Source organism: Gracilinanus agilis, chromosome 3, assembly GCF_016433145.1.
Source record: "Gracilinanus agilis isolate LMUSP501 chromosome 3, AgileGrace, whole genome shotgun sequence".
Classification (NCBI taxonomy): domain Eukaryota; kingdom Metazoa; phylum Chordata; class Mammalia; order Didelphimorphia; family Didelphidae; genus Gracilinanus; species Gracilinanus agilis.
In genome coordinates this window covers 25,864,869-25,890,528 of record NC_058132.1, presented here as the reverse complement: position 1 = coordinate 25,890,528, position 25,660 = coordinate 25,864,869, and the positions used below count along the sequence as shown (strand labels likewise).

The following is a 25,660-nucleotide window of genomic DNA, read 5'->3' as shown; positions in this document are numbered from 1 at the left end:
CAAACCGGTGTGTGTCTGTGTTGGGGGGCCTGGGAAGGGCCTGGTAGGGACCATCTTTGTCCTCCTGATTTTCTCTCGATCCCCCCTGCAGCCCTCTGCCTGCCATCTCCCACCTCCACACCTTTGTTGTCCCTCATGCCCAGTGACTCTTCTAAGGCTCTATGCTGGCACCATTCTGGATCCCAGCAAGCATCTGTGTGGCATCCGCTGGGCACCGGGCACCAAGACAAAAGCGGTGCAGTCCCTGCCCTCGGGAATGCCACCTTCCTCCTCCTCAGGCCCTTGGCCTGGTGCCTGGCGGTGACCTCAATTCTCCTTCCAGGAAAGGGCAGGTTCCCTGAGCACAAGAACCGTTCCATAGGGTCTGGAATCAGCGCAGAGCCCTGGGTTCCAATCCAGCCTGAGACACTTACTAGGTGACCCTGGGCGAGTCACTTCACCAGTTTCCTCCCATGGAAACTGGAGATAAAAACCCCAGGTACCTCTTGGGGTGATGGTGAGCTCTCAGCCACCCCAGCAGGGGGTGCCCCCAGGTTTGGGCAAGGCCTGCCCTGAGGTGGGCACAGGGCCTGTGGCCCCCCTCTCCCCCCCGGGAGCCCCACAAACCAGGCTCAGGCACTTGAAAGGTAAACAAGGATGTGCTATTTACATTTTGGGGGCTTACAGTGTGGGCCTCAGGGGGCCCTCGGAGACCCCTTCTTCTTGGGGGGAGGGGGGGGGGGGGCCAGGCCTGGCTCCTGTTCAGCTCTTGGAATAGCGTCGCTGCAGAGAGTCTCTGTAGAACCGAAAGATGTGATGAGAGGCGTGCTGGGCCGCGGCGAGGCACTGCTGGAACTGGGGGAGGGACACAAGGTCAGCGGCTCCTGGGGCTCCTCCCCTCCCCTCCTCTCTCGGGGGACCCTCAGAGAAGCTGTGAGGGGAAGGGGGTCTGCCAAGCCCGGGAACCCCCTCATTTCATGGAGGAGCAGAATGGCTCCAGCTTAGGGTTAAGAGTTGACCACGAAGGCAGAATGCAAACCCAGCAGAGCTTGCTGCTTCTCTCCCAGGCCCCCCACGCTCCGCCGGAGGCCTGGCTCCTCAGGAGGGGGCTCCCTCCCCCAATCCCTGCCCAACACAGGGGCTGTGGGGCCAGCGCTGGAGCTGCCAGAGATCCCTGGAAGGGATGGCTCTGGGGAAGAACTGTGGAGCCCCAAGGCCTGAGCCTCCAGCACCTGGGAAGAAAACCCTCCCCTGGCCTCAGTCAGCCCCTGGGCTCCAACCATAAGGAGGCTCCTTGGCCAGCCCAGGGTGAAGGTGGGGGTGGGGGTGGGGGGGCCGCATGGAGGCTGGGAGCCTTACCTCAGCCACAGAGTAGAGGCCTTTGGTGGTGGACATGAGCAGCTTCTGTTCAGTGCTGTCCAGGGCGAAGGTGAGGATGGCCCGAGCCTCCTGGAAGAGGGAAGGGCCTGTCGGTCCATCTCGCCCCTCCCTCCCCGGTCAGCACCCCCCCCAGATCCCTGTCTGCCCCACGGTCCCACTGCCTGGAAAGCCTCAGGGCTGCCCCCCCCCCCCGGGGACGGCCAGCTGATGGGCCAAGGAGTGCTGAGGAGCTGGGCCTCTTCCCCTTCAGCCCCTCACTGCCACCAGCAGCTCACCTTCTCCTGCTTGGCCGTGGGGTCTAGGACGAGGCCACCATCCAGGTCCAAGGCACAGGTGACGCCGCAGAACAGGGCCCGCAGGGGCACCCCGGCATCCACCAGGGCCAGGCAGGCTGCATTCAGGCAGCAGGCCAGCAGCTGGGCAAAGGTCAGGGTCAAGGAGGCAGGCTGTGGGGGAAGAGAGGCCCAGGCCCACCCGAGGCTTTCTGTCCAGGCTGCCCATCCTAGACCAGTGGTTTGGGGAAAGCCTTGAGAGCCTGCTAAGCCCACTCCTCCAGCACTTCAGAGGGAGGGGAAACTCGGGCCTTGGGAAGAGACTGGGCCAAGGTCATTCATCAATTCAGCCACAGAGTTGGCCAGGTCACAGGCTTTAGTTAGGGGTGAAAAGGGCCTGAGGGGCCATCAGCCAGGCACTTTCTGGGCCCGGAGGGACCTCAGCAGAGACCTGAGCCTGACTCCCCCGCACAACCTAGGCCATAACCATCATCTGGCTGGAGACCCCGATGCCCACTGGCCTCCTCTACTCGGAGGCAGCTCCCACACTTGGTCTGATGTCCACCCAGAGTTCTCTGTTCTCCCCTCTGGGGCTGAGCTGAATGAGCTGAATCCCTCCACCATAGGAGAGCCCTCAAGGACCTGAATGCAGCTCCCGTGTCCCCCCACGGCCAAGTCCTCTCTTCTCCAGGCTCAACATTCCCTCAAGCGCCCCTCAGACGGCATGGACTCCAGACCTGACTTGAGCGACCTCCTGACTAGCCTCCCCTGGACGTCCTCCTTCTAGATTCTCTACAGCCTTCTTAAACTCTGAGCTGAACTGAACACCATCCCTCCAGGCGTGGGCTGCCCAGGTCAAAGGGGCTTGCACCATCCCCTCCTTACTTCTGGAAATGATGGTTCTTGGGCTGAAGTTCAAGAGTGACCCTATTAGCTTTGGGAGTCCCTCCGCCCCCCTGCCCACTCATATGGAGTCTGCTGACCACTGGAGCCCCAACCCTCATTTCCCCAAAAGGGTCTGGAAGGGGTTTGCCCCAAACCATGGGACAATGAGGAGGGGAAGGAGCTCCAGCCTAGGAGGGCCAAGGATACCGAGCCAGCATCACTGACGATCTGCAGGACGATGGTGATGGAGGTCCGGGGGTGCAGGGTCCCCAGCACCACGGCCTCACACGTGGTCCGGATCAGCCGCTCCCTGCTCTTCTCTGCTACTCCTGGAGGGAGGAAGAAATGACGGCCTCACCAAAGGCCGTGACGTGTCCTCTGGCTCACCCCCTCGTTCTACAGCAGACGAGGCTGAGGACCCAAAGAGGAAGCTCTGGGCCCTCCCAGCACCCCACAGCCAGTAAAGACCCGAGTCATTTGGCCTTCTTTCTACTGCGTCACACGGGGCCTGAGGCCAGATCCACTGGAGCCCAGAGAACTCCTGAACTGGCCTCACCTACCACCTGCGAATCCCTGGCAGGGACCAGGGGCAGGAGCAGGTCCAAAAACTCCCTCCCACTTAGATAAAGTAGTTCGGGGAATCCCCTCAGGGCTCTTCTGGAAGGGCCCCAGGCTCCTGGAAAAGAGGAACTAGGGTGGCATCAGTGGGGTGGGTGGCAGGAGAAGCAAAAGATATAAACACACACGCGCACAGAGATGCATGTACACACACACACACACACACACACACACACACACACACACACACACACACACACACACACACGGCTCAGCAGATGACCCTGACAACCAATTTCCTGAGAAGATGGAGCCCATCTGCCATGAGTTTCTCTTCTTCATCAAACTTCTGTCTTCGCACGGCCTCCTTCCAGCCTCCTGGGAAGGCTCTCTCCTCTGGTCTCCCATCTACCTGTCCACAAGACACCCTCCCACCTCTGAACTTAAAAAAGTCTTGCTCTGACCTAGCCAGCCTCCAACTGGCCTGCTCACTCCTTAGCCAACTGCTAACCTGCCCTTTCCACGCACTGCGCCCCCTTACACAGCCAGCACTCATCCCCTCCACTCTGGGTCCAATCAGCACTCGAGTCTAAGCAGAGAACTTCCAAACCTGAACATCCACCTCTAACATTCAGTTGAGTCTGATTTCTTCTTGACCCCACCTGAGGTTTTCTTGGCAAAAAGACTGGAGTGGTTTGCCATTTCCTTCTCCAGTGGAGTAAAGCAAATGGCGGTGATGTGACTTGCTCAGGGTCACACAGCTTCCAAGTCTCTCAGGCTTCCTGACTCCAGGCCCAGGGCTCTGGGGTACTATGGAGTCACCAAGCAGCCCCTTTTTGACTTTTTGTTTAATCAGCCAATCAGTCGTGTCTGACTCTCTGTGACCCTATTTGGGATCTTCTTGGCAGAGATCCTGGAGCGGTTTGCCATTTCCTTCTCCAATTCATTTTACAGATGAGGAGACTGAGGCTTTCCCAGGGTCGCACAGCTAGGAATTGTCTGAGGTCCGATTTGAAATCAGGTGTTCCTGCCTCCAGATCTATCCACTGCACCACCTAAGCACCCCAAAGCTCCTTATCTGTCCAAATAATGACACCAACTTATATAATGCTTTTAAGGACTGAAAAACCCAGCCTCCAGTTGCAAGTATTACCCCCATTTTACAGATGATGAAACTGAGGTTTGGAGGGACTGAATGATTTGCCTGAAGTCTTACAACTAGTAAATGCCAAAGCTAAGATGGCTCCCCAAGGAGGGGCCTTCCAGTATTCTGCTCTACTCTGCCCTCCCTACCCAACCAGCTGCCGAAACAAGGCACGGACTTGACCCGGCCATCCTTCTCCTTAAAAGCCTTAGTATGACTACCACGGAAATATGTTCTGCATGAAAGCACATGGATACTCGATATCAAACTGTCTGCCTTCTCGGGGAACGGGGAGGGAGGGAGACAATTTGGAACTCGACATCTTTGGTTTGGGGTGATAGTTTATTTTTTTCCTCAATTACAGATGGAAGGGATTTTTAAGTTTCCTCACATTTGGGGAACTCAACTTTTAAAAAAATGAATGTTAAACATTTTTTACATGCAATTGGGAAATATTTAATACCCTAATAGGGAACCATGGAAGGCTTTTTATAGACATTATAATGTTATATGTAATGCTTTTATCATATATGAAATTTTCATATCTATATATTTTTAAATGTTTAATATTTTACTTCCCCAATTACATATAATAATAATTTTCAACATACATTTTCCAAAATTATAAGATCTAAATTCCCTCCCCCCCCCCGCCACCCGCCATTCCCTGAGAAGGCAAATAATTATAATTTGATCTCAATTATCCATGGGAAGTCATGCAAATGACAAGCAATTTGATCTGGGTTAAACATGTATTATCATGTAAAACATATTTCCGTATTGGTCGTGTGTGTATGTGTATTAAGGTCTTCATTTCATATTGTGTGTATATTAAAATCTTTAGTGGTTCCCTACTGCTTAAAAGAAAAATGGTGGCCTCAGACACTTCCCAGCTGTGTGACCCTGGGCAAGTCACTTGACCCCCATTTGTCCGCCCTTACTACTCCTTCCACCTAGGAGCCAATACACAGAAGTTAAGGGTTAAAAAAGAAAAGAAAAAAAAAAAAAAAGAAAAATGGTCCATATCCTAGCATTGAGGGCCCTCAGGCTTTAATCCCCATCTACTTTTCCACGCTCTTTTTTTTCCCTTTTAAATATCTTTTGATAATTATTCTCACTTTCAGAACAGGTGCCATCCCTGGTAATGAGAAATTCTGTTAAAAAGGAAAAAAGGCCATCCAGGAAATTCAGGCAATATTGCAACCAAATCTGACATCCTCTCCAGTGCTCCCCACCTGTGCTGATGGCTAACCAAAGGGAACTTCCTTTGCCTTCTTCCTTTCCCCTCACTGGCACCCCCTGCTTTCCACCTTTTGTTCTGGAAACAGTAGTCAAATAAACACTGCCATTGCTGGAAAGGATGTCAATGAATTGTCCTAAGATCCCAGCCCTTGGAGCCCTGAGCCTGGAGCCAGGAAGGACCGAGTTCCATTCCCACCTCAGACACTTATTGGCTGTGTGATGTCAAGTCACTAAAGCCCTGCCAGCCTCAGTTTTCTCATCTGCAAAACGTGGATAATAAGAGTGTCTACCTCCCAGAGTGGGGGTGACGCCCAAATGAGACATTTATAAAGGGTTTCATGAACCTTAAGATGTTGGAGAAATGCTCACTATTGTTACCATCCTTGTGACTTCCCACATGGAAACACCCCTCCCTGGCCCCAGCTCTCCAGATGTGAGAAAACACACACACAGCTTACTGAATAAGCCTTTTCTTTCTTTCATTCACTCATCTTCACAAACACAGGAAGACGGTAGGTTTTTCCTACTTTTCTCCAGGCCATTCTAGTTCTGCAGTGTTTCTGGAGTATTAATTTCTCCTTATGATTTAATATCTTTCTATTCTTTCCCATCACCCTGTTGTCTGCCCTGCTTTATCCTTCCCTCAGTTCCTAGATGCCTTCCCAGGCTCCTCCTGAATGCTTCACGTGTTATTTAAGGAACAATCACATCCCAGTGGATTTGTGGTCCATGGCTCAGTAACCCAGCATCCCCCAATCAACAGCCTTGGACTTTGTGCCCCACAAAGGGCCCTCCCAGCAGCCTTGGATGGTACAAACACCAACCATTTCCTAAACCCACTGGGCGGCCTCCCCCTACCCATGACAGAAAGAAAAGGATGAAAATAGATTCAGAGGATCAGCAGGCCCTGGCTTCATCCCCTCCGGTTCCCTGCTTACCAGGTAGCCCTATCTTGGGCTTCAGAATCACCTCCAACGTGGCCTTGTTGAAGATCTCCTTGCTGACTTTGACCTCTGCTGGTCCATAGACCCCCACCAGGACTGATGTGTCACCTACAGAGATGGGGGCAGAGGAAGAAGCATGTCACTGCTGGCCAGCCTCTGCTATCTCCAGAGGAACAGGGGCCCTTCAGGCCTAGCCTCAAATCTTAACTCCACATCTGAACCACTCCCAGATCCCACTTCTAAACAAGTTCAGATTAATAACTAAGGCTCCTAGGTGGCACCTTGGTGCACAGAATGCTGGACCTGGAGTCAGGAAGATTTGAGTTTAAATGGAGCCTCAGACACTTCTTAGCTGTGTGACCCTGGGCAAGTCACTTCACCCTGTTTACTTCATTTTCCTCATCTTTCAAATGAGGAAGGAAATGGCAGATCACTCCAGTATCGCTGCCAAGAAAACCCCAAAGAGGATCATGAAGAGTTGGACATGACTGAAACAAATAAACAAAAAAAGAACCGATATTTCTATACCACTTTTCAAAAATTTTGGAGCCTTTACAATTTATAATTCTCCTCATTTAATCCTTAATACTTTATATGTGTTGTTATTATCTCCATTTGATGGATGAAAAAATTAAGGCCAAAAGAAGGTAAGTCACCCAGTTAGTGTCTGAGGCAGAATCTGAACTCAGAACTATTTGTCCCGGGAAGCTGGGTAGCACAGTGGATTGAGAGCCAGGCCTAGAGACAGGAGGTCCTAGGTTCAAATCCTGCCTCAGACACTTCCCAGCTGTGTGACCCTGTGCAAGTCATTTGACCCCCATTGCCCACCCTTACCACTCTTCCCCCTAAGAGCCAATACACAGAAGTTAAGGGTTTGAAAAAAAAAAAAAGAAAAAGAACTATTTGTCCCAAGATCCACTGCTCCCTCCCTAAGAATTATTTTATTGAGCTAGAAAAAAAATACAAAGTTTATTTGGAAGAACAAAAGAGCAAGAATATCAAAGGATTTAATAAATTATTATTAAGATTTTGTTAATTAAATTAAATTATTAAAAGAAGGAGGTTTAGCAATACCAAATTTTAAACTGTAATTTTATAAAGTGGTACTATCTAACACTGGCTAGGAAACAGAGGCGCAGATCAGTGGAAAAGAACAGACACAGCAAACAGTTAAAAGACTATAGGGTACAACTAGGTGACTCAGTGGATCTAGAGTCAAGTCTAGAGTCAGGAAGTCCTAGGTTCAAATCTGACCTCAGACACTCTCAAGCTTTGTGACCCTGGGCAAGTCACTTAACCCCCAATACCTAGCCCTTACCACACTTTCTGCCTTAGAACCTATACACAGTATTGATTCTAAGACTGAAGATAACAGTTTGTGGCCTTGTATTTGTCAAAGGCATAGATCCAAGGTTATGGGATAAGGAACTCACTATTTAGTAAAAATTGCTGAGACAAATGGAATGTAGTAAGGCAGAAACCAGGTACCATTCTTACACCATTCGCTAAGATACGATTAAAATAGATACATGGCTTAGACATAAGTAAATGAGAACAGAGAATATATTATCTCTAAGATTTATGGATACGTGAGAATTTATGAACAAACAAGGGTCAGAAAGCACTGTGGGATGTAAAATGGTTAATTTTTATTACACTGAATTAAAAAGGAGAACCTTTAAAAAAAGGTGGGGGGGAGAACTTGTATGTTCTAAAAATATTTATAGTAGTTCTCTTTGTGGTGGCAAAGAACTGGAAACCGAGGAGATGCCCATCAATTGGGGAATGGCTGAACAAGTGGTGGTAATGATAAGCAGATTAATTTTTTTTAAACTTGAAAAGACCAACAGGAAACAATGAAGAAAGAAATGAGTAGAATCAAGAGAACATCCTATAATCACAGAATTACTTGTGAATGTCCCCTTCCAGAGAAGAAACAGACAAATAAAAACATGAAAAACGTAGTTTATATGTACTTTTTTTTAAGGTGACACCTTTTATAGTGTGAGGAGTGTAAGGAGATAGGGAGACACCCAGGAATTTTCATGTAACCAACAAACAAACTTTAAAAAAAGAAAGAAAAGAAATTCGTAGCTCCCTATTCCTCTATGGCTTCTTAACCAAAACCCACTGGGGAAGCCCTCCTGGAGAGAGGATTAAAGTTGGAGGAGGGCAGAAGGAAGGTAGGGCATGGAGGCAGGAGCTGCCTTGGGGCCTTTTAGGATCTTCCAACTCGCCAGATAAATCAGTCCAGATTTTTGCAGTTGGGTATTTGCCCGCAGAAGGGATTATCTGCCAGGAACACAGTGATCTGCTTCCCAGTGGAAATCTCCAGAGGTAGGGCGGAATTTTTACCCGGAAGGGGATTCTTATGCATCAAGGAAAGAGTCACCTGGAAAAGGGAAGCTCGAGTGAGGGAAGAGTCTTCAGAAGGGGAGCTCCCACCTGTTTATGCATTTTTACCCAGAAGAGGGTATTCGCCAGCACTGGGCTGCATTAAGGGGTAATTTTTATTTTGCTCCAGGACAAAACCAGGTCTTAAATAGAAGCATTTTATTCCCAAAGTCCTAATCCTCTTAAAAGAAGCCTCAGGACCCAGAGTACATATTTACCCACCTGTCAAATATATGCTCTAAGGGCATATTTGTCCCTCCTCGGTGCTGAAAGTGCATTTACCTCCAGAAGAGGAGTGGGAGTGTTCATCCACCCCCTAGCCAACCCCCCAGAAGGATCGATTCATTGGGCTGGCCCTAGCCCTCAGAATAGGGACAAGTATAAATACCCGGAAGCGGGTATTTACCCGGAAGCAAAGATTGGTTGAATGGTACCTCACCTTGCAGGAAGGAGGCGGAGCCATCGGGTCGGGACAGCAGGTTCTGTTCGCAGGCGAAATGCCGGAGGCTGCAGCCGGAACCCCGTGGGCTTAGATCTGTATCGGCACCCAACCCAGCCCCGGTGCTAATCCCGAGTTCCGTCTCCATCTCCATCCACGTGAAGTCTCGGTCAGAACTACTTCCGGGGATGTCCAGGGCGCATGCCTGGAAGTCTTAGGGCGCACGCGCAAAGCTTTTGTTTGTTTTGGGCACGCGGTTTCGGCGGTCTTCTACCTACTTCTCCACCTCCTAAGAACAAGTGCGACCAGCCGGAGCAGCGAAAGAGCACGCATGCGCCATGATCGTGGTGCACTGGCGCCAACAGTTTTGTTTCTAAAGATTAGATGCCACTCTTCCTCAGCCCCGCCCCCACCCTCGGCCAGAGGAAACCATTTGGTCACCGAAGGGAGAAGGCGGATTTAGAATGGTCCGAGGTCCAATCCCAGCCCTGGCGGGGTTAGGGGGCGGGGCTATCCAGAGGACCCCCGACACCCACATCCACTCCTGGGGCTGTCCTTGCCTCCGCCTGAAGACGCAGCAACTTCGGAGGCCTCGGAGTCTTAGATTAGGGCAGAGGGGGAGTGGCCGGCGGGGGTTGCCTTCCCCGCGGGCCCTCCCCGTCGGCTCGAGAGGCTGTGCTGTCCCACGTGGGGCAGTGGGCGTGTACAGCTTTTCAGGCGGTGGACTCGCCGCCCCGGAGAGAATCCGGACTGCAGCCGCGGAGCGAGACGGTTAACGGCTTCAGTCAAGATGGCGGTGGCGGTGGCGCGAGCCTTTACCCTGCGAGGGGGGTTGTCCTTGGCCCGGCGCGGGGCACGCGGATTGGCGGGATCCGTGAGTGTGCCCGCCCCTGGGGCCGAGAGACCCCAAGCCTCGAGTTCCCTGGGGGGAGGGGGCGAGAGGGAGCAGGGTAGGTTCTGAGACACCCCTCCCCCCCGGGGTTAGGGTGCAAAAGAAGGAAGACACCCCCCCTCCCCGCTTAGAGAGGGAAAGAACTGAGACCCACTGTGGTGAAAATGCAAAAGAAGGGGACCTTGAAGAGGAAGGGAGCAGGGAATGAGCCAGGACTCCAGCCTCCTTCCGGGTGCAACAGAAGGGAGACCCCCCCCAAGGAAGTAGGAAACTGAGACACCCCCCCTTTCCCCTTCCCCCGGTGGTGAAAGTGCAGCAAAAGGAAGATTCCGCTTTAGAGAACGAGCTGAGACCCCCTGGGTGAAGAAGTGAGGGGGAAGATTCTGGAGTAGGAGGGGGACACCTGGTTTGGGAGCCCCTGGCTGACTTCGATCCTCCCACATTTTCACTTGGGTGACCTTGGATGAGATATTTGCTCTCTCTGGGTCTCAGTGTCTCTCTCTCTCGTTGCCAGGCTCCTTCTTGGGTGGCTACTTTTGGGAGGAGGGAGGTGGGGACCTGGTTTAGGAACCAGAGAATCAGGGTTCAAGCCCCCACTTTTCAGCCAGCTTCCCTGGAGCAGCCGAGGCCAGGGGCAGGAGTAGAGCTTTTGATGGCCTCCTGGATTAACCAAAGGAGCTGGTTTAGCTGCCATTACTGTCCCCAGCCCCTTGGCCTATTAGAACAGTGACTCTGGGCCTCCACATGCTACTGTCCCTTAGCTTCCTAGGATTTGTTGTTTGTCCTGAGACCTGAGAACAGCCACTTCCCTGCCTCTTGCCCATTGGCTGGGTAAGGGGGCGGGAGGGAGGCTGGGCCCTGGTTGGAGTAGGAAAGGTCACTTATAGGTGGCTTCAGTCCACTTTCTCAACCCACTAACTAGTGCCCAGGCAGTTTTCTGGTCTTTCCAGTTCTTTGGTGATTGGGATCTTAGGGATGATTCTTGGCTCCTTCACTGGAAAGGAGCAGTTAAGCCTGGTGGCCCTTCCCTTTCCTGCTCCCTGAAGTCATACAAGAAACTGACTAAGGGCTGAGTTCCAGTCTTGCTGCCTGCCCTTGCTGTCTGAGTTGTCTCAAGGTTCCTCAGCTGTTAAGCAGAGATAATCCCTCCCCTGGCAGTTTTTGAGGTAGAAAATTAAATAGAAATGGAGCAGCACCCCTAGTTCTTGGGAAGTGTTTTTAGGCTGAGTGGGTACAAGCACCTCAGGGGGTAGCAGAATGGGGCCCAACCATCCCCACTGAGCTTGGGGCAGCCTCTGGAGGTTGGATACTGACATCCTTATGGCCTTGTGCCCTGGTCCTCCAAGGGCACTGAAGCCCTTAGTGCCTGGGATTTAGAAATCTCAAACAGTGGCTGCCACAAAATACAGCCCCTAATACCAGAAGAAAATCTATCTGTGGAACTGACAATCATTTTTAGAACCCTTCTTATGGAAGGATTTTCCTCCTTAAGATCCTTTATCCTTGAGCCCTTTGTTTCTCTGACAGGGATTCTCAGGCCTCTGCAAAAAAAGTTCCACCCTGGTGTCAGCTGTTAAGACTCTGAATTACCCCCTTCCCTTTCAAGGGTTGTTGCACAACTTGTGTTTTTAAGATCCACAAATCAATAAAGTGAATTTTTTAAACTTAAGACAGTCCTTTGTCACTCTTAAAGAAGTGTAAGAATGCAAGCGACTAAAATTAATCCTCTCCTCAACCTTTCGGATAGGCATCACAGAGAAGTGGGGGGACCTCATGCTTCAACTGAGGAAGGGACTGGCTAGGCAAATTTAGGCAAAAAAATGAGTCACATACACTGGAACTGGGGAGAGAAGACACCTCCTTTATACCTCAAGAAATCTTCCCTTTGTTGGCCACATTTTTACCTGATATCTCTCTCTGTCTCTGCCTCTTTTTCTCCCTCTCCTGCTTCCCCTTCCTTTCTGTTTCTCTCTCACACATTTTTTTTTTGAGCAGAACTTTTACCCATGGGAAGCAGGGGTGACTGTGGCAAGGAGGTAATTTGGGGACTTGCTCAGGCTGCTGGGCCCTGTGAGTCAAACTGCCTGGTTAGCCCTGGCCCCATCCCAAATCACCCTGATTTTGGCCAAGTCCCTTTACTGGGCCCCAAAATCTGGGCAAGAAGAGAGGAGGTAACTGCATGGTATGATCCATTTTGGCCCTTCTATAAAGTCCTATTTGTTCCCCATACACCCCTAGGCATGGCCCCAACCTCAGTACCTTTAAAGATAATCATCAGCACCCAGGGCCACTTGGCTACTCTCAGGCCACCCAACATGTGTCCTTTCTCCAAAGCTTTCCATTATCCTGACCTTTCTTTTCATCCTCTGAATACCTTTTGTTACCACCAGAATATCAAGTCTTTGATCTCCACTTGATTATGGGCAAGTCACTTTGGTCTCGGAGCCTGTTTTCTCATCTTTAAAATGGGGATGATAATAAAACTTTTAGCAGTTTATCTCACAAAATATTGTAAAGATGAGTTTGGATAACATAACCGGTGCTTTACAGACCATGCCAAGAACCAGGAGGGGTCCCCTCCCCTAGCCTTGGAAACGTGTAAGGATATACTGACATGGTAGATGGAAATGTTCTCTGCAGAACACCTGTTTGAGGCAAAGAAAGGCCAGACTGGCCAGGCCACACTCTGATCCCAGGTTGGCATTGTTGCTCATGGCAGAACACAGCCACCATCCCAAATAGCTGCGCTGAGTTTGCTGCAAGCAAGGGCCTGAGAAAGATCCTGGACTATGTGTTAGGAGGTGTAGGGAAGGACACTCAGCAACCAGCAACCATAAGATGTCTGATGTGTGCAGAGCTGGCTGGCCAAAGGATGGATGCTGGGGCTGACAGAATAGGGTTGGTACCGGGGGCAGCTGGGTAGCTCAGTGGATTGAGAGCCAGACCTAGAGACGGGAGGTCCTAGGTTCAAATCTGGCCTCAGACACTTCCCAGCTGTGTGTCCCTGGGCAAGTCACTTGACCCCCATTGCCTAGCCCTGATCACTCTTCTGCCTTGGAGCCAATACACAGTATTGACTCCAAGACAGAAGGTAAGGGTTTAAAAAAAAAAAAAAAAGAATAGGGTTGGTACCGCTATGGCTCCTATGGATTCATTGGGCTTGCTCTCCCCTCCTTCCCATTTTGAAAATTATTAATCACTTACCATATCTCAAAGAGCTTACAATCTAATGGGAGATAAGGGTGCTAAGAGGAGGGGAAGGACCCTGGCATTAGGGGCATGACAGAGAAGGCCAGAGGAGAGCAGCTCAGTGGACAATGAAGAGGTGGCTGGACTGGGCACTAGAAGGTCAGCTAGATCAATCGCTTTTTTCATATATGACAATGGGCATGGTGGTAGGACTTCTCTCCCAGGGTTGTTGTTTAGAGCTAGAAGGAAGGGAAAAAAGCAGGTAAGTGTCTGCTCTATGCTTGGCATTGGGCAAAGCACTTTGCAGATTTCCCATTTGGCCCTCCCTATGTCAGCTCTGGTAAAGAAGTAGTATCCCCTTTTTACAGTTAAGGAAACTGAGGCAGAATTTAAGTGATTTGTCTAGGATCATACAGCTAGTAAATGTCTGAGGCTGGATTTGAATTCAGGCTTTCTTGACTTTGGCTTCCAGGTTCTAGCCACTGAGTCACTCTTAAGGACCATAGGACTCCATCTCTTTAATTTTGTATTTAAGGAAACAGGTCTGTAGAAAGTTTTGAGGATTGAGCAAAGTCACACTAGTAATAAATGAGGCAGCTGGTGATAGTAGTTAACACACTGGACTTGGAGTCAAGAAGATCTTGGGTTTAAATTCCACCTTGGACATTTTAGTAGCTTTGTAACCCTGGGCAAGTCATTTGGCTTCTGCCTGCCTCAGTTTCTTTACCTGTAAAATGGAGAATATAACAGCTCCTCCCTCTCTCCCAAGGTTGTTCATCTGTAGCAGTCTGCCCTTAATTGGCAGAGCCAGGACTGAAGCAGGCTTCTCTCTAAATCTAGTTCTTCCTACCAGGACTCAGCCATGTACAAGTACCCGTGTTGTGTAAACTGATCTGTAAATGCAGATGGCTTTTTTTTTTTTTTTTTTTTTTAATTAAACCCTCACCTTCCATCTTAGAATCAATACTATGTATTGGCTCCAAGGCAGAAGAGTGGTAAGGGCTAGGAAATGGGGATCAAGTGACTTGCCCAAGGTCACACAGCTAGGAAGTATCTGAGGCCAGATTTGAACCCAGGACCTCCGATCTCTAGACCTGGCTCTCTACCCACTGAGCTACCCTGCAGACAGCTTTCTGATGCTAGTCTCTACCTTGCAGTGGGTTGTATGAGCCCAGACTCCCAAAGAAGCTTCCTGAGGGCAGGCTTCTTCTCCATGTTGAAACACCTGGGGCTCAGTCAAGCTTCATAAAACTGGTTCTGCCACAGATATACCTTGGCACTGCCAGCGCTGACATTGAATTCCTGGGACAGTATTCCAAATATGCCTGGGCAATAAACTCTAGTGGGTTTCACACCTTTTAGAGCTAAGATGGGATTCAGGCTGCATGGACCCGGCCTATAGCCTGGGGGGATCAGCCCTGGTAGGGACCTCAGAGGGGGTTGGCCACCTTGCTGTGGAGAAGGATGCCCCTTCTATAGCATCCATGATGGCTCACTATACTTCCCCAGGAGGGAGAGCTTACTACCTGCAGAAGGCAAGGTAGTTTTTCCTGATATTTGAGGGAGATGCTAGTAGAGGCCCCCGCCTCCTGACAAATTTGTCCTGCCCTCTGCCTCAGGCCTGCCGATGGCAGCATGAAGAGTTCTCATCCCTGGATGAAAAACCCCAGTTCCCTGGTGCCTCTGCTGAGTTTGTGGATAAGCTAGACTTCATCAAACCCAATGTCATTTCTGGCATCCCCATCTACCGGGTAATGGATCGTCAAGGTCAGATCATCAATGCCAGTGAGGACCCCCAGGTGAGGCCTTTGGGGTCTTGTCTCATGGCCCGTTAGCCTTTCGCTGGAGTCCTCTGGCTCACCTCTTCCCCTCCCTCTGCCCTCAGCTATCTCAGGAGCAGGTGCTGAAGCTGTACAGGAGTATGACTCTTCTCAACACCATGGACCGAATCCTCTATGAGTCCCAGAGGCAGGTGGGTCCAGGTCCAGGCCTGGGAAGGCAGTGGGAAGAGGCTGGGAGGCTGCCTGGCTAAAGTTATCCAGGCCTGACACACTCCCCCAGAACCATTGCAGGGCAAAGGAGCCATGGGAACCCTAAGAGGCCAGGAGCATGGGGGAGAGACTCTGGGAGGGAAGACTACCTGGGTCGTGTAACCTCAAGATGCAGGTATTCAGAGGAAGCCGACCACTGTGAGACTGCCTTAGCTCCTGTCACAGGGCTTAGGAAAAGAGGAGATAATGTAAGAGAGAAAGTAAAAGGGGGTGTTATTTATATCAGTGCTTAGACTTCTCAGCACTGAATGGACAAGAACCAGGGGGCTTCATGGGCTCCTGTTGTGGAGGCTGAGGGATGAATGATCAAGACAGTCCCATTTGTGGGGCAGCTCCCTGTGCCAGGAGCTATAGGGATGTGAGAGAAGATGGGCCCTGCCCTCTGGGAGCTGTGGTGTTTTATCAGCACTGCACTCTAGAGGACTGAGTGCCTGGGGAAATCGGGCCTGGAGAATGGAAGCTCCTTGAGGACAGGCTCTGAGTCACTTTGTCTGGTTCCCCAGGGGCTGGCCCATAGTATGATCTTAGAGGGTCCAGAAGGGAAGACAAGAGGGGCTGAGAGCAGGATCCTGAGGGCTCCCTGCCATCCCTGAAAGTAGCAAATAGCTGAGCCGGCTACTTGGGGGCCCTCACCTCTTTCATCTCCACCTCAATGCAGGGCCGGATCTCCTTCTATATGACCAACTATGGAGAGGAGGGCACCCACGTGGGCAGTGCAGCTGCCTTGGATGACACAGACCTGGTGTTTGGGCAGTACCGGGAGGCAGGTATGTACGTCTTCTGCCCAAGTGGCCTGGGGCCTAAAGGGGCATCTCAGGGAAGTCAGAGAAGAAGGAAGTCTACAAGTCCATCGTGGTTCTTCCTCTTGTGCGAGCAGCTGCCCATCCAGCCAGGACCAGCAGGGCAGAATGGGACCAGCAGGGCCATAGCAGGAGGGATTTGGGGGAGGATTGTGTGAGCCAGGGAACTTCCAGAGTGAAACACTTCCCCTGTGTTTGAAGCACAGCCTCAACTGGTCACCATCCTTCTAGTCTGAGAGGGATGCCTGGGGGAGGGGAGAAGGTATCCTTGCAGTTCCCCCCAACTCTGAGGCCCTCGGACCCCAGTAGCTCTGCTTGCCTTTCCATGTCACAGGCTTCTTGGCAAGAGTCTGATGTGACCCAGCCTCCTCAAGAATGAGAGGCCACCTCTCTTCCTCACTGCCCTCAGGAAAGCAAACTCCCTCTGAGTTTGCCTCTGATCAGCCTGAAGTAGTGAAGAAAATCCAATGATGACCCCCCCCCCCTTTCTGGGGCCTGACCCCTTCTCCGTCTGGCTCCTGTTGCTGGAATCCTCATGGGAATAGCTCTCCTGGGATGGCTGCTGCCCTGGCTAGAGTCAGGAATCATGGAGGAGAGCCAACATTGGGCCTCAAGTGGTTAGCTTTGACCCCGACTGGCTGTGTGACCTAGAACAAATCCCTTCTCTGGGCCTCTCCCCACCTACAAAAGAGGTTGGTCTCTTGGATCTCATGGGCTCAGTTATCTCAGTTCAACAAACATTAAACCCAGCCCTGTACTAAGCCCTGGGAATGCCGAGTCGATGCTGAAAAGGTGCCCCCTCTTAAGCCTTTGTTCCGCGGGGAGCCCTGACAGATGACCCAGGGGCAAGGCAGGGCTTACCTTGTTGTAAACTGGCACCTTCTCTGCCTAGAGCATTGGGTCAGAGCTAGGCTGAAGGACAAGAGGAAGGACGGAGGTCACGTCACTAAGGATTCCCAAGACTGATGAAGGGGTGCACGATCCTAGGCGTGGGGGACAGCTGGGGGCTGTATGGGGATGGCCAGCAAGTCCAGGACTCCCATTTGGACCACCAGCATTCTAATGTCAGACTCCGTGTTCAAGGAGCCTTGCCGGTGTCAGTAGCCCAGCAGTACAGGTCTTTCTGTCCATCTCTTCTGGGCAGTGCCATATAAGTTAGTCCGATACACACAAGGCCAAGCAGAGCCAGGCTGCCATGAAGTCCCTAAACCAGCTTCCACCAAGAGGAAGTAGAGACGATCTATTGGGCATCAGCACAGGCCATTGAGCACCAAGTGTATGCGTGTGGGTTCCATAGCCAGCATGTTGGAAATGTTGCAGGGGGAGGACCGATTGGAGGCTAGAGGGAGGTCTGTGTGGACCCCAGACTGTCCTCAGAGGGACGGAGCCTAGAGAAAGACAACTTGGAAGGAGTAGTATTGGCCTAAGACCCGCCTCGCCTCCCAGACGTGGTCAGATCTGTATCCTCCTTCTCTGCCAGGGGTGTTGATGTACCGAGGCTACCCCCTGGACCTCTTCATGTCTCAGTGTTACGGAAACTCAAATGACCCGGGCAAGGGGCGCCAGATGCCTGTCCACTATGGCTGCAAGGAGAGAAATTTTGTTACCATCTCCTCCCCCCTGGCCACACAGATCCCTCAGGGTGAGTGCCACCGCTCTGGCGGGTGGGGGGCTGCGGGCAGCCACATGTGCCTTCATTGCTAGCAAGCATGTGAAAGAGGAGTGTGCCCCAGTGCAGGCACCCTGGTTCCCCGGGATCTCCGAGGTTGTTGGCCCACTCCTCTGTCTGAGACACTCAGAGGCTTGGCCAGCGACTGTCCCTCCCAAATGCAGAGGGGATGGGACCAGGTCACCCACCTTCACCTTCTGCATCTTCTCTCCCACAGCGGTTGGAGCGGCCTACGCAGCTAAGAGGGCCAATGCCAACCAGGCCGTGATCTGCTACTTCGGAGAGGGAGCCGCCAGTGAAGGTGATGCCCATGCCGGCTTCAACTTTGCTGCCACCCTGGAGTGCCCCATCATCTTCTTCTGTCGCAACAACGGCTACGCCATCTCCACTCCCACCTCAGAGCAGTATAGGGGTGATGGCATCGGTATGGCATGGCTTGGGGCTCCCTCCTTCCTCTTTATCTCTCCCTGCCCTGAAATGCCTCTCCCACAGTGGGACGTGGCAGAGAAGTACAGTGCCAGTTAGGCCAAGTTTAGCCTGTCTTGACTGAGGAGAGCCTCAGATGCCCCTTACGCTCTGACAGTCATCTCTTCTCCCCCAGAGATTCCTGGGGCAGTGGGAGGGCTCAGTAGAGAGAGCACCAGGCCTGGGATCCAATGTGGCCTCAGACACTTCCCAGCTGGGTGACTCTGACCAAGTCACTTGACCCCATTTGCCCAGTTCTTGCTGTTCTATCTTAGAACTGATACTAGGACAGACAGTAAAGGTTTGTGACAGGGCCCATCTTTTCCTTCACCCAGGGCTCTGCTATTTGCTGGTGCCTCACCCCAGCTGCCTCGTAGCCTTTTAATCCCTACCCCCCTCTGCTTTGGCCTTTAGTGCTAGACAGGCAGCCAGAAATGGGGTGTCCCCAGGGCTCTTGGTGGTTCCCATGTGGACATAGTGGGAAGAAGGTTCTCCCCTGGAGCTGACCAGGCCCTTCTCCACAGCGGCCCGAGGCCCTGGCTACGGCATCATGTCCATCCGGGTAGACGGCAATGACGTCTTTGCAGTGTACAATGCCACCAGGGAGGCCCGGCGGCGGGCAGTGGCCGAGAACCAGCCCTTCCTCATTGAGGCCATGACCTACAGGTGCGGCTCAGGGCCCTCTTGTGGCTGGGCGTCTTCCAGATACCCTGCCCAAGCGTCTTCTAGATGCCTCCTTATCCCAGCCAGGGCTGCCCCTCCACCTGCCCTCTGCAGCCTCACTCCCCCCAGCTCTGTCCCTCCCACAGGATCGGGCACCACAGCACCAGTGATGACAGCTCTGCGTATCGCTCTGTGGACGAAGTGAATTATTGGGACAAGCAAGACCACCCCATCTCCCGGCTGCGCCACTACATGCTGAGCCGAGGGTGGTGGGATGAGGAGCAGGAGAAGGCCTGGAGGAAGCAGTCCAGAAAGAAGGTGGGACCCCAAGGGGGCCTGCTGCAGCCAGGAGACTCAGGATCCCTGGGGGTGACACAGGCCCCAGAGAGCACCAGCCTGGGTTCTGAAAGCTTTGTGGGCCTTCTCCTTGGCCTTCCAGCAGCCCTGGCCTCTGGGACCTTTGGGCATAGCTGGATGCTCATGGTCCATTTTATGACTGATGGGGGCAGTGTGATGTAGGGGAAACCCGGGGAGCCACCCAGCTCAGGTCCTGTCCCCGACTCACTAGTTGTGTGGCGTCTCCTCCTGTGGCAGGAAGGAAGTGGAATGATGGGAGGTTGGTGGGGGCAGAGGGGCTGGGCCAACCTGAACACCTCCCCTCTTCCATGGTTCCTACCATAGTCAGATTGATGTAGATTCAATGGAGAAAAATCATTTTTGCCCAAAGTCAGTCACTTGTCAGGGATGGAAAGAAGGCCATGGCCAGGCCCAGCAGGGGCAAGTTGGCCCATCACTGACTGGCCTGGTGCCTTGGCTGTTAAGCCCTTAAAGCCATGAAGCTCAGAGAGGGTTTGGATCCCAGGCAGAGCCACCTCTAAAATAAGGGGGTTTGGTCCAAAGAGCCCTTATAGCCCCCAAACCGTGACCCTGGGAGGTGGACGGGGGCTTTCTCTGGCCTCTATGCTTGACCAGACAGAGGTCTCCCCTGAGCCCCTGGGGCCCTTTCTGGAGGGGTCAGTCCTGGATGCTGCCTTGCCTACACTCTGCTCTGGCCTGCCTGGGCCCTGGTGCCTTCCCGAAGTGTCCCCTTAGAGTGCCAGGCTAGCTGTGGGCGTGCCGCAGGGGCAGGGAGCCTTTGAGTGCTGAATCTCTGCCTCCTCCCTCGGAGCAGGTGATGGAGGCCTTCGAAGAGGCCGAGCGGAAGCTGAAGCCCCGCCCCGCCCTCCTCTTCTCGGACGTGTACCAAGAGATGCCAGCCCAGCTCCGAAAGCAGCAGGAATCCTTGGCCCGCCACCTGCAGACCTACGGCGAGCACTACCCACTGGACCACTTTGAGAAGTGAAGGAGGGGCACGGAAAGGGCCACCGGCCCCAGACTGTGGGGAGGGCAGGGGCAGGAGCAGAGACAGGCCACCCCACCCCCACTCCCAGGTCAGAGAAGCCTGACTGGGATCGGCCACCAGAGCTGGCCCCCTGCACTCCCAGTCCTGACCGGGTGGCCAAGAGGCTCCTCTGGGGCTGTCCCAGGCTGGGAAGGCTCAGAAATGGTGTGCTTGGCCCGCCGGGAGTGGAATAAAGATTTCTTTGCATTTGGCCTGGTGAGGCTGCCTTTTGTCTGGGGGAGGGGAGGAGAAGCAGGGCCTCTGGGAGACCAAGCTGGGCTTGGAGGCCTCAGGTTGGGTCAAGGAAGGGCCAGGACTGTGGCCTTCCCTGGAGGTGCCTGAGGGCCCTCCTCTGGAACTCGGTTGTCCCAGACCGGTTTTCCTAAGGGGGAGAAGCAGAAATGACTCAGGAGGCCTAGATCAAGGAATGGGAATGTTTTAAATAGAAGCTGCATACATCCGGGGAGCAGACGGGCCACCCACGGAGAGCCTGCAGATTGGGGGCCCTCAGCAATGGGCATGGGGGTTTTGCATGAGCTTCCACAGCCGGATGGTCTCCTGGGGGTCCCGGGGCTGGACCAGCAGCAGGCGCTGCTGGGAGCAGGGGTTATCCTGCTTGCCTCTGGTGGGCCAGTTGGTAAGGAAGCCCGGGTGGTTTTGGGGCGCCAGGCCCAGGGCTTGGAAGCAGAGGCCGGTGTAGACGTCGTCTATAGGGAAGGGGACCACCCGCCCGGCAGCCTGGAGCAGCCAGGGGACCAGCCGCCCGGCAAACACGTAGCCGCCCCCGCTGGCGTAGGCCGGGTAGGGGCCGGTGTAGAAGGACTCCGGCACGTAATAGGGCCCTTTGGGCGTCCGGATGGGTAAGGCCTGGTCGAAGACGTGGCCCAGGTAGAGAGCGCGGCCGGCGGCGGGCGGCAGCCCCCGAAGCACCCCGAGCAGGGCCCGGAGGTTGACGAAGCTGTCGTCCTGGGCGCGGAGGATGAAGGTCACCTCCGGGCAGTGGCGGGCCAGCCAGCGCAGGAGCAGCACGTCCAGGAGGCTGCGGTTGAAGGGCACGTCCAGGAAATCCCAGAGCAGCAGATCCCGGTACCGCCGGCTCTCCCACTCCACCAGAGGCCCCAGGTCGGGGCCCAGCTCTCCCTGAGGAGAGCCCAGGAGGAAGAGGAGGCGGACCCCATCTTTCGGAGCCCCCCAAGTCTCTCGAATGGCCTGGCGCTCCCCGAAGCGGCCAGCCGACGACTTCACGGCCAGCAGTAGGTAGGGGGCATTGGCGTCCGAGCAACCGGGGACCGTGGAGCCCGACCTCCACCGAGGGTAATCTCGGCAGCCAGCAGAGAGGAGGAAGCGCCGGTGAGCCTCGGGATAGGATGAGAAGTCGGGGATCTCAGCCGCCGCCGCCTCCCCCCAGGCCCGGCAATCCCCGGCCGCAGAGCCGGCCCCCGTGGGCAGGGCCTGCAGCTGCCGCTGTTGGCGATTCCAGAAGGCGGTGGCTAGGGGTCCGGCCTGTCTCAGGCGGGCAGAAAGGTTGGCAGGAAGGGAGGGCTCCGGCGGGAAGGCGCTGGGCTGGCCCAGGGTCTCCGGCCCCCGGCCCTCCCCGCGCCTCTTGGGCCGGAGCGGGTCCGAGCTCCACTCTATGTAAACCTTGAGAGCCAGCAGGGTGAGGCCGGCCAGGACACAGAGCAGACACTTGGAGCAGCGCATGGCAGGGGGGAGCTCGGCCGGGGCCCAGGCTCTGGGGAGCGAGCCTAGCGCTCAGCCCTCACCTCCATGACCCGGGCCCCTTCTCCAAGCCGGGGGCCTCCTCCCTCCCCCAGAGCCGGGCGTCCAGGGCCCCGGCACTCACGGTGGCCCGGCCCGGCCCGGCCCGCCTGCTCCGCCCGGGTCAGGCTCCTCCGCGGCCGCCTCCCTCCCAGCCTGAGTCAGTGTGGAGGGGAGGGGAGGGGAGTGAGGAGCCCCCAGGGGCCAGGGAGCGGCAGGGGCGGGGCCGGGGAGGAGACCGAGAGAGATACTGACGACGGGGCGTGCCGGGGCTGGGCCAGGGGCCGGGAGGAGGGAGGGAACCGGCCTGCGGAGATGGGGGGACCCTGAGGGGCCTGGAAAAGGTCCAAAGGGACCACCCCGGCCAGGGAGAGCGCCCACAGAGGGAGGAGGGACGGACATGTGGACGTGAGGATGCTGAGAGAGGCCGGCGGGCTGAGAGCCGCAGGGGCGCCTCCGCTTCTTCCCTTAGGGGCGGCCCGGAGACTGGGCTGAGCCGGGGCAGGTCTTCACACCCCGCCCCTTACCTCCCCCCCCCACCCCCGGGGCGCCTAACGAATTTCCGGCCCCCTTGGGAAATAGAGGCTGTTTGCCTCTCAGGAGTCCCCAGGCTCCTCTCTTACAGTCAACAAACACTCCCTTTCCACCGAGGGGGGGCTGGGAAGAGGAAGGAGTTCCCGACTCTGGGGCGCCCCGCCCCCCCATTCCATCCCAGAGCCCCCCAGGCCTTCTCATTGGTTCACCTCCGACTTGGTTCATTTCCCTTTTATTTAACATATTCAGAACCCAGGAGTCCCGAGTCCCGCGTCCCGGTCCCGCCTCGGCTGGGAAGGCCAGTGCTACCCTGCAGGTGGGTGCCCGGGGAAGGGGAGGTCCGGGAGCCGGCCTAGCCAGGCCTATCAGGCTTAACCTCGGGGCTTCAGTCTGCAAATCGGTGAAATGAAATGGAACCTCGAGACCCTCCGCGCCTCCCGCCAGGATTTGGAGCTCGCTATTATTCCCATTGTTATTGTTACTGTTCTTGTTCTAGTTCTTGTCCCAGGGAGGTCCGCGCCCCTCCCCCCTGGGGAGCCTGCAGACAGGTGCCAGAAGGGAGGGGGAGGGGCCGTGCAGAGCCCCGGCCTAATGAAGCCCCGGGGGAGGGGGGGAGGGGCTGGTTTTCCCTCAGACCCCAAAGGAGGCCTCTGGGAGGGGAGGGAGGGATGGGCCAGCAGCATCTCCCGGGTGTCTGGCCCCCTACTTTCCAGGCCCCCTGCTCTTCCTCCAGTTCCCAGCCCCCCTCTCCCCACTTTGGACTGAGTGGAGGCCGGGGAGGCAGAAACTCCGGGGACAATTGCATGGGCAGAGATGGTAGGGAACCCCTCTGGCCCCCCAATTAATTCAGGGGTGCAGGGGAAGGCCATGTCCCCCCAATCCTTGGTAACCCCAGAGGCAGAAGCCTGGGGCTGGCTCTGTCCCTTGGGTGCTGGGCGCCCAGCGCGTCTAAGCAGGCGTCAGACCAGAGGGGGCCGGCCACCCTGCTGCTTTCTCCTGGGCCTTCCTCTCTTCCTCGGAGGGGAGCTCCAGCCCTTCGGCATAGTCCGACCCGACCACCTCACAGGCCGGCAGCATCTCTTCCACCAGAATCCGGGTTAAGCCCTTATTGGACACGGCTGGGAGGTTGGAGATGTCCAGACGCTGCAGGTTCCTGGAGTAACAGGTTGGGGGCCAGGATTGGGGTGGGGGGACCCAGCATCACTGCATCCCCCTTTGGGCCATGGGCAGGAGAGTGGGAGAAGGTGAGGGGGGGGGGGGGGGGGGGAGCCTTACCCCAGGTGGTGGAGACAGGCCAGGCCTCTCTCGGTGACAAGGGGACAGCCAGCCAGCGAGAGCTCCCGCAGGCAGCTGCCTAGAGAGTACAGGCGGCTCAGGCACCAGTCATCCACGTGGGGGCAGCCACACAGCCTCAGAGACCTCAGCGCTGGCAGGAACACTGGCCAGAGGGGAGACACGGGGTGACTTCAGCCCTCCAGCCTCAGAACAGCTGCAGCCTTGCCCTCCTCCTGCCCGGCCGGCCCCCTCACCCAGGTTTTCCAGTCCATAGTAGTTGATGGCACAGCCGCTGGCATCCACCTCCTCCAGGAGCAGCGTCTTGAGCTGAGAACAGTTCTGAAGGAATTGGTGAATGTCACAGGAGTGGATCCACTCCTGCCCTTGGAACCTGGGGGGCCAAGGCAGGGAAGTTAGTGTCCCCCCCACCCTGCTTCCATCACTGTCAGCTGGAACACCCCCATCACCTGCCTCTGAAGACCCCACTTACTGAATCCTTCAGTAAGGGGCTGGTTCCGCTATTAAACACGATGATGTTTGCAAAGCCTGGCATTAGCAGGTCCCACATAAATGTTTCTTCCCTCCCTTCATACCCAGGTCTCCCAGAGGAACCCTACCAGATTCCTGAAACATCTCAAATCTCTCCAGATCTCCCTTGCAGGGTCCCCTGGAGGCCCTCTTCCTTCCAAAGCCTTGGGCTTCTTACCTGACAGCTCCCCCTTGGGTCAGGACAAAGTGGGCGGCTGCTACATTGGGGCCAAAGTGTTTCGATGTGTTACTGAAGGTCCTGGGTTAGAGGGGAGGGAAGGAGAGGCTGGATAACAGAGAGAAGAGGCTCCCTCCCACACCTAGTCAGGACATCAGGATGTCTGGTTCTGAACCAGGCTCCCAGACTCTGGCCTCCGTTTCCCTCTCCCCCTACTTAAACATTTGTACTTGGGTCAAATTTGGCAAGAATCATGGCTGAGTGAAGATGCTGTCATGCCAGAGAGAGGGGACTGCCCATCCTCCAATCTAACTCTTGCTTCCAGAGGTGCTAGGCAAAAGGCAGGGGGTGTCCTAGGAGACAGTATAGCCATGGGGTCCTTGAGGCAGTGGTCAGGCCTGCTGGGGAGACATGTGGGCCACTCTTGGAAGCATGAGGACAATTGTAAAAAAAAGAATCTACTGCTTGCAGCTCCAGTTCCAACACTTTAGGACTGAGTGACTCAGTGGGATCCTGGTTCAGTACTTTCTCCTGGGCCTCATTTCCCCTCTCTGTACAATAAGGGGATTGACTCTGGGGCCTCTAAAGGTCTTCTTAGCACTGATGTTCTAGGATCACCTCATCTTTTCCCTTTGGCCCTGCTGGCCTCAGTGTCCCTCAAAGACCTTCCCCCACCCCAGCACTCACATGTTTTTCCTATATAGGTTCCAGCTCCAGAAACTGAAAATCCATTCTCGAAGTTGCTCCACATCATAGAATCGGGAAGCCATGCTGGCCAACAGTCCCTGCCTGGAGTCAGGGCCACGCTGACTCAGGTCATATTTAGGGTTAGGGCCTCTGCCCAAGCTACTCTGGCTGCTCAAGGTCCTGAAGGGCCCTCCTCTCCATGAGGCAAAGCAGCAAGCTCGAAGAAGCTACAGGGGGAGACACAGAGACAGAAGGAAGGGGAAAGAGGGAGGCAGAGAAAAATAGGGAGGGAGAGAGAAAGGCAGAGAGGGAGAAAGAAAAAGGAGAGGGGGGGGAGGAAAGGATGGAAGGAG

At 54.6% G+C, this 25,660-nt stretch overlaps 4 protein-coding genes across 4 annotated transcripts in view; 1 reads left to right on the top strand and 3 right to left on the bottom strand.

Moving 5' to 3' along the window:
- Positions 1 to 619: 619 nt before the first annotated feature.
- EXOSC5 (exosome component 5) lies at positions 620 to 9,741 on the bottom strand. The gene is made up of 6 exons (XM_044667342.1): positions 9,238 to 9,741; positions 6,399 to 6,512; positions 2,724 to 2,845; positions 1,635 to 1,775; positions 1,339 to 1,428; positions 620 to 834 (listed from the first exon to the last, which is right to left on the bottom strand). Exons 1-6 carry the CDS (start codon positions 9,389 to 9,391, stop codon positions 742 to 744), a joined length of 714 nt encoding a protein of 237 aa, XP_044523277.1. The 5' UTR covers positions 9,392 to 9,741; the 3' UTR covers positions 620 to 741.
- BCKDHA (branched chain keto acid dehydrogenase E1 subunit alpha) lies at positions 9,576 to 20,554 on the top strand. The gene is made up of 10 exons (XM_044668588.1): positions 9,576 to 9,601; positions 9,847 to 10,111; positions 14,938 to 15,117; positions 15,204 to 15,290; positions 16,028 to 16,136; positions 17,650 to 17,811; positions 18,056 to 18,262; positions 18,828 to 18,969; positions 19,113 to 19,284; positions 20,138 to 20,554. Exons 1-10 carry the CDS (start codon positions 9,576 to 9,578, stop codon positions 20,306 to 20,308), a joined length of 1,521 nt encoding a protein of 506 aa, XP_044524523.1. The 3' UTR covers positions 20,309 to 20,554.
- Positions 20,555 to 20,747: 193 nt separating this feature from the next.
- Positions 20,748 to 22,198, bottom strand: B3GNT8 (UDP-GlcNAc:betaGal beta-1,3-N-acetylglucosaminyltransferase 8). Its single transcript, XM_044671124.1, has one exon. It carries the CDS (start codon positions 22,046 to 22,048, stop codon positions 20,855 to 20,857), a length of 1,194 nt encoding a protein of 397 aa, XP_044527059.1. The 5' UTR covers positions 22,049 to 22,198; the 3' UTR covers positions 20,748 to 20,854.
- A 657-nt stretch (positions 22,199 to 22,855) lies between these two features.
- DMAC2 (distal membrane arm assembly component 2) overlaps positions 22,856 to 25,660 on the bottom strand; it is a 13,803-nt gene continuing 10,998 nt past the window's right edge. Inside the window, exons 2-6 of the mRNA XM_044671123.1 lie at positions 25,308 to 25,534; positions 24,621 to 24,701; positions 24,169 to 24,305; positions 23,915 to 24,077; positions 22,856 to 23,792 (exon numbers count right to left, since the gene is read on the bottom strand). Coding sequence (XP_044527058.1) covers positions 23,588 to 23,792; positions 23,915 to 24,077; positions 24,169 to 24,305; positions 24,621 to 24,701; positions 25,308 to 25,534 — 813 coding nt within the window. The 3' untranslated portion in view covers positions 22,856 to 23,587. The remainder of the gene's footprint in view (positions 23,793 to 23,914; positions 24,078 to 24,168; positions 24,306 to 24,620; positions 24,702 to 25,307; positions 25,535 to 25,660) is intronic.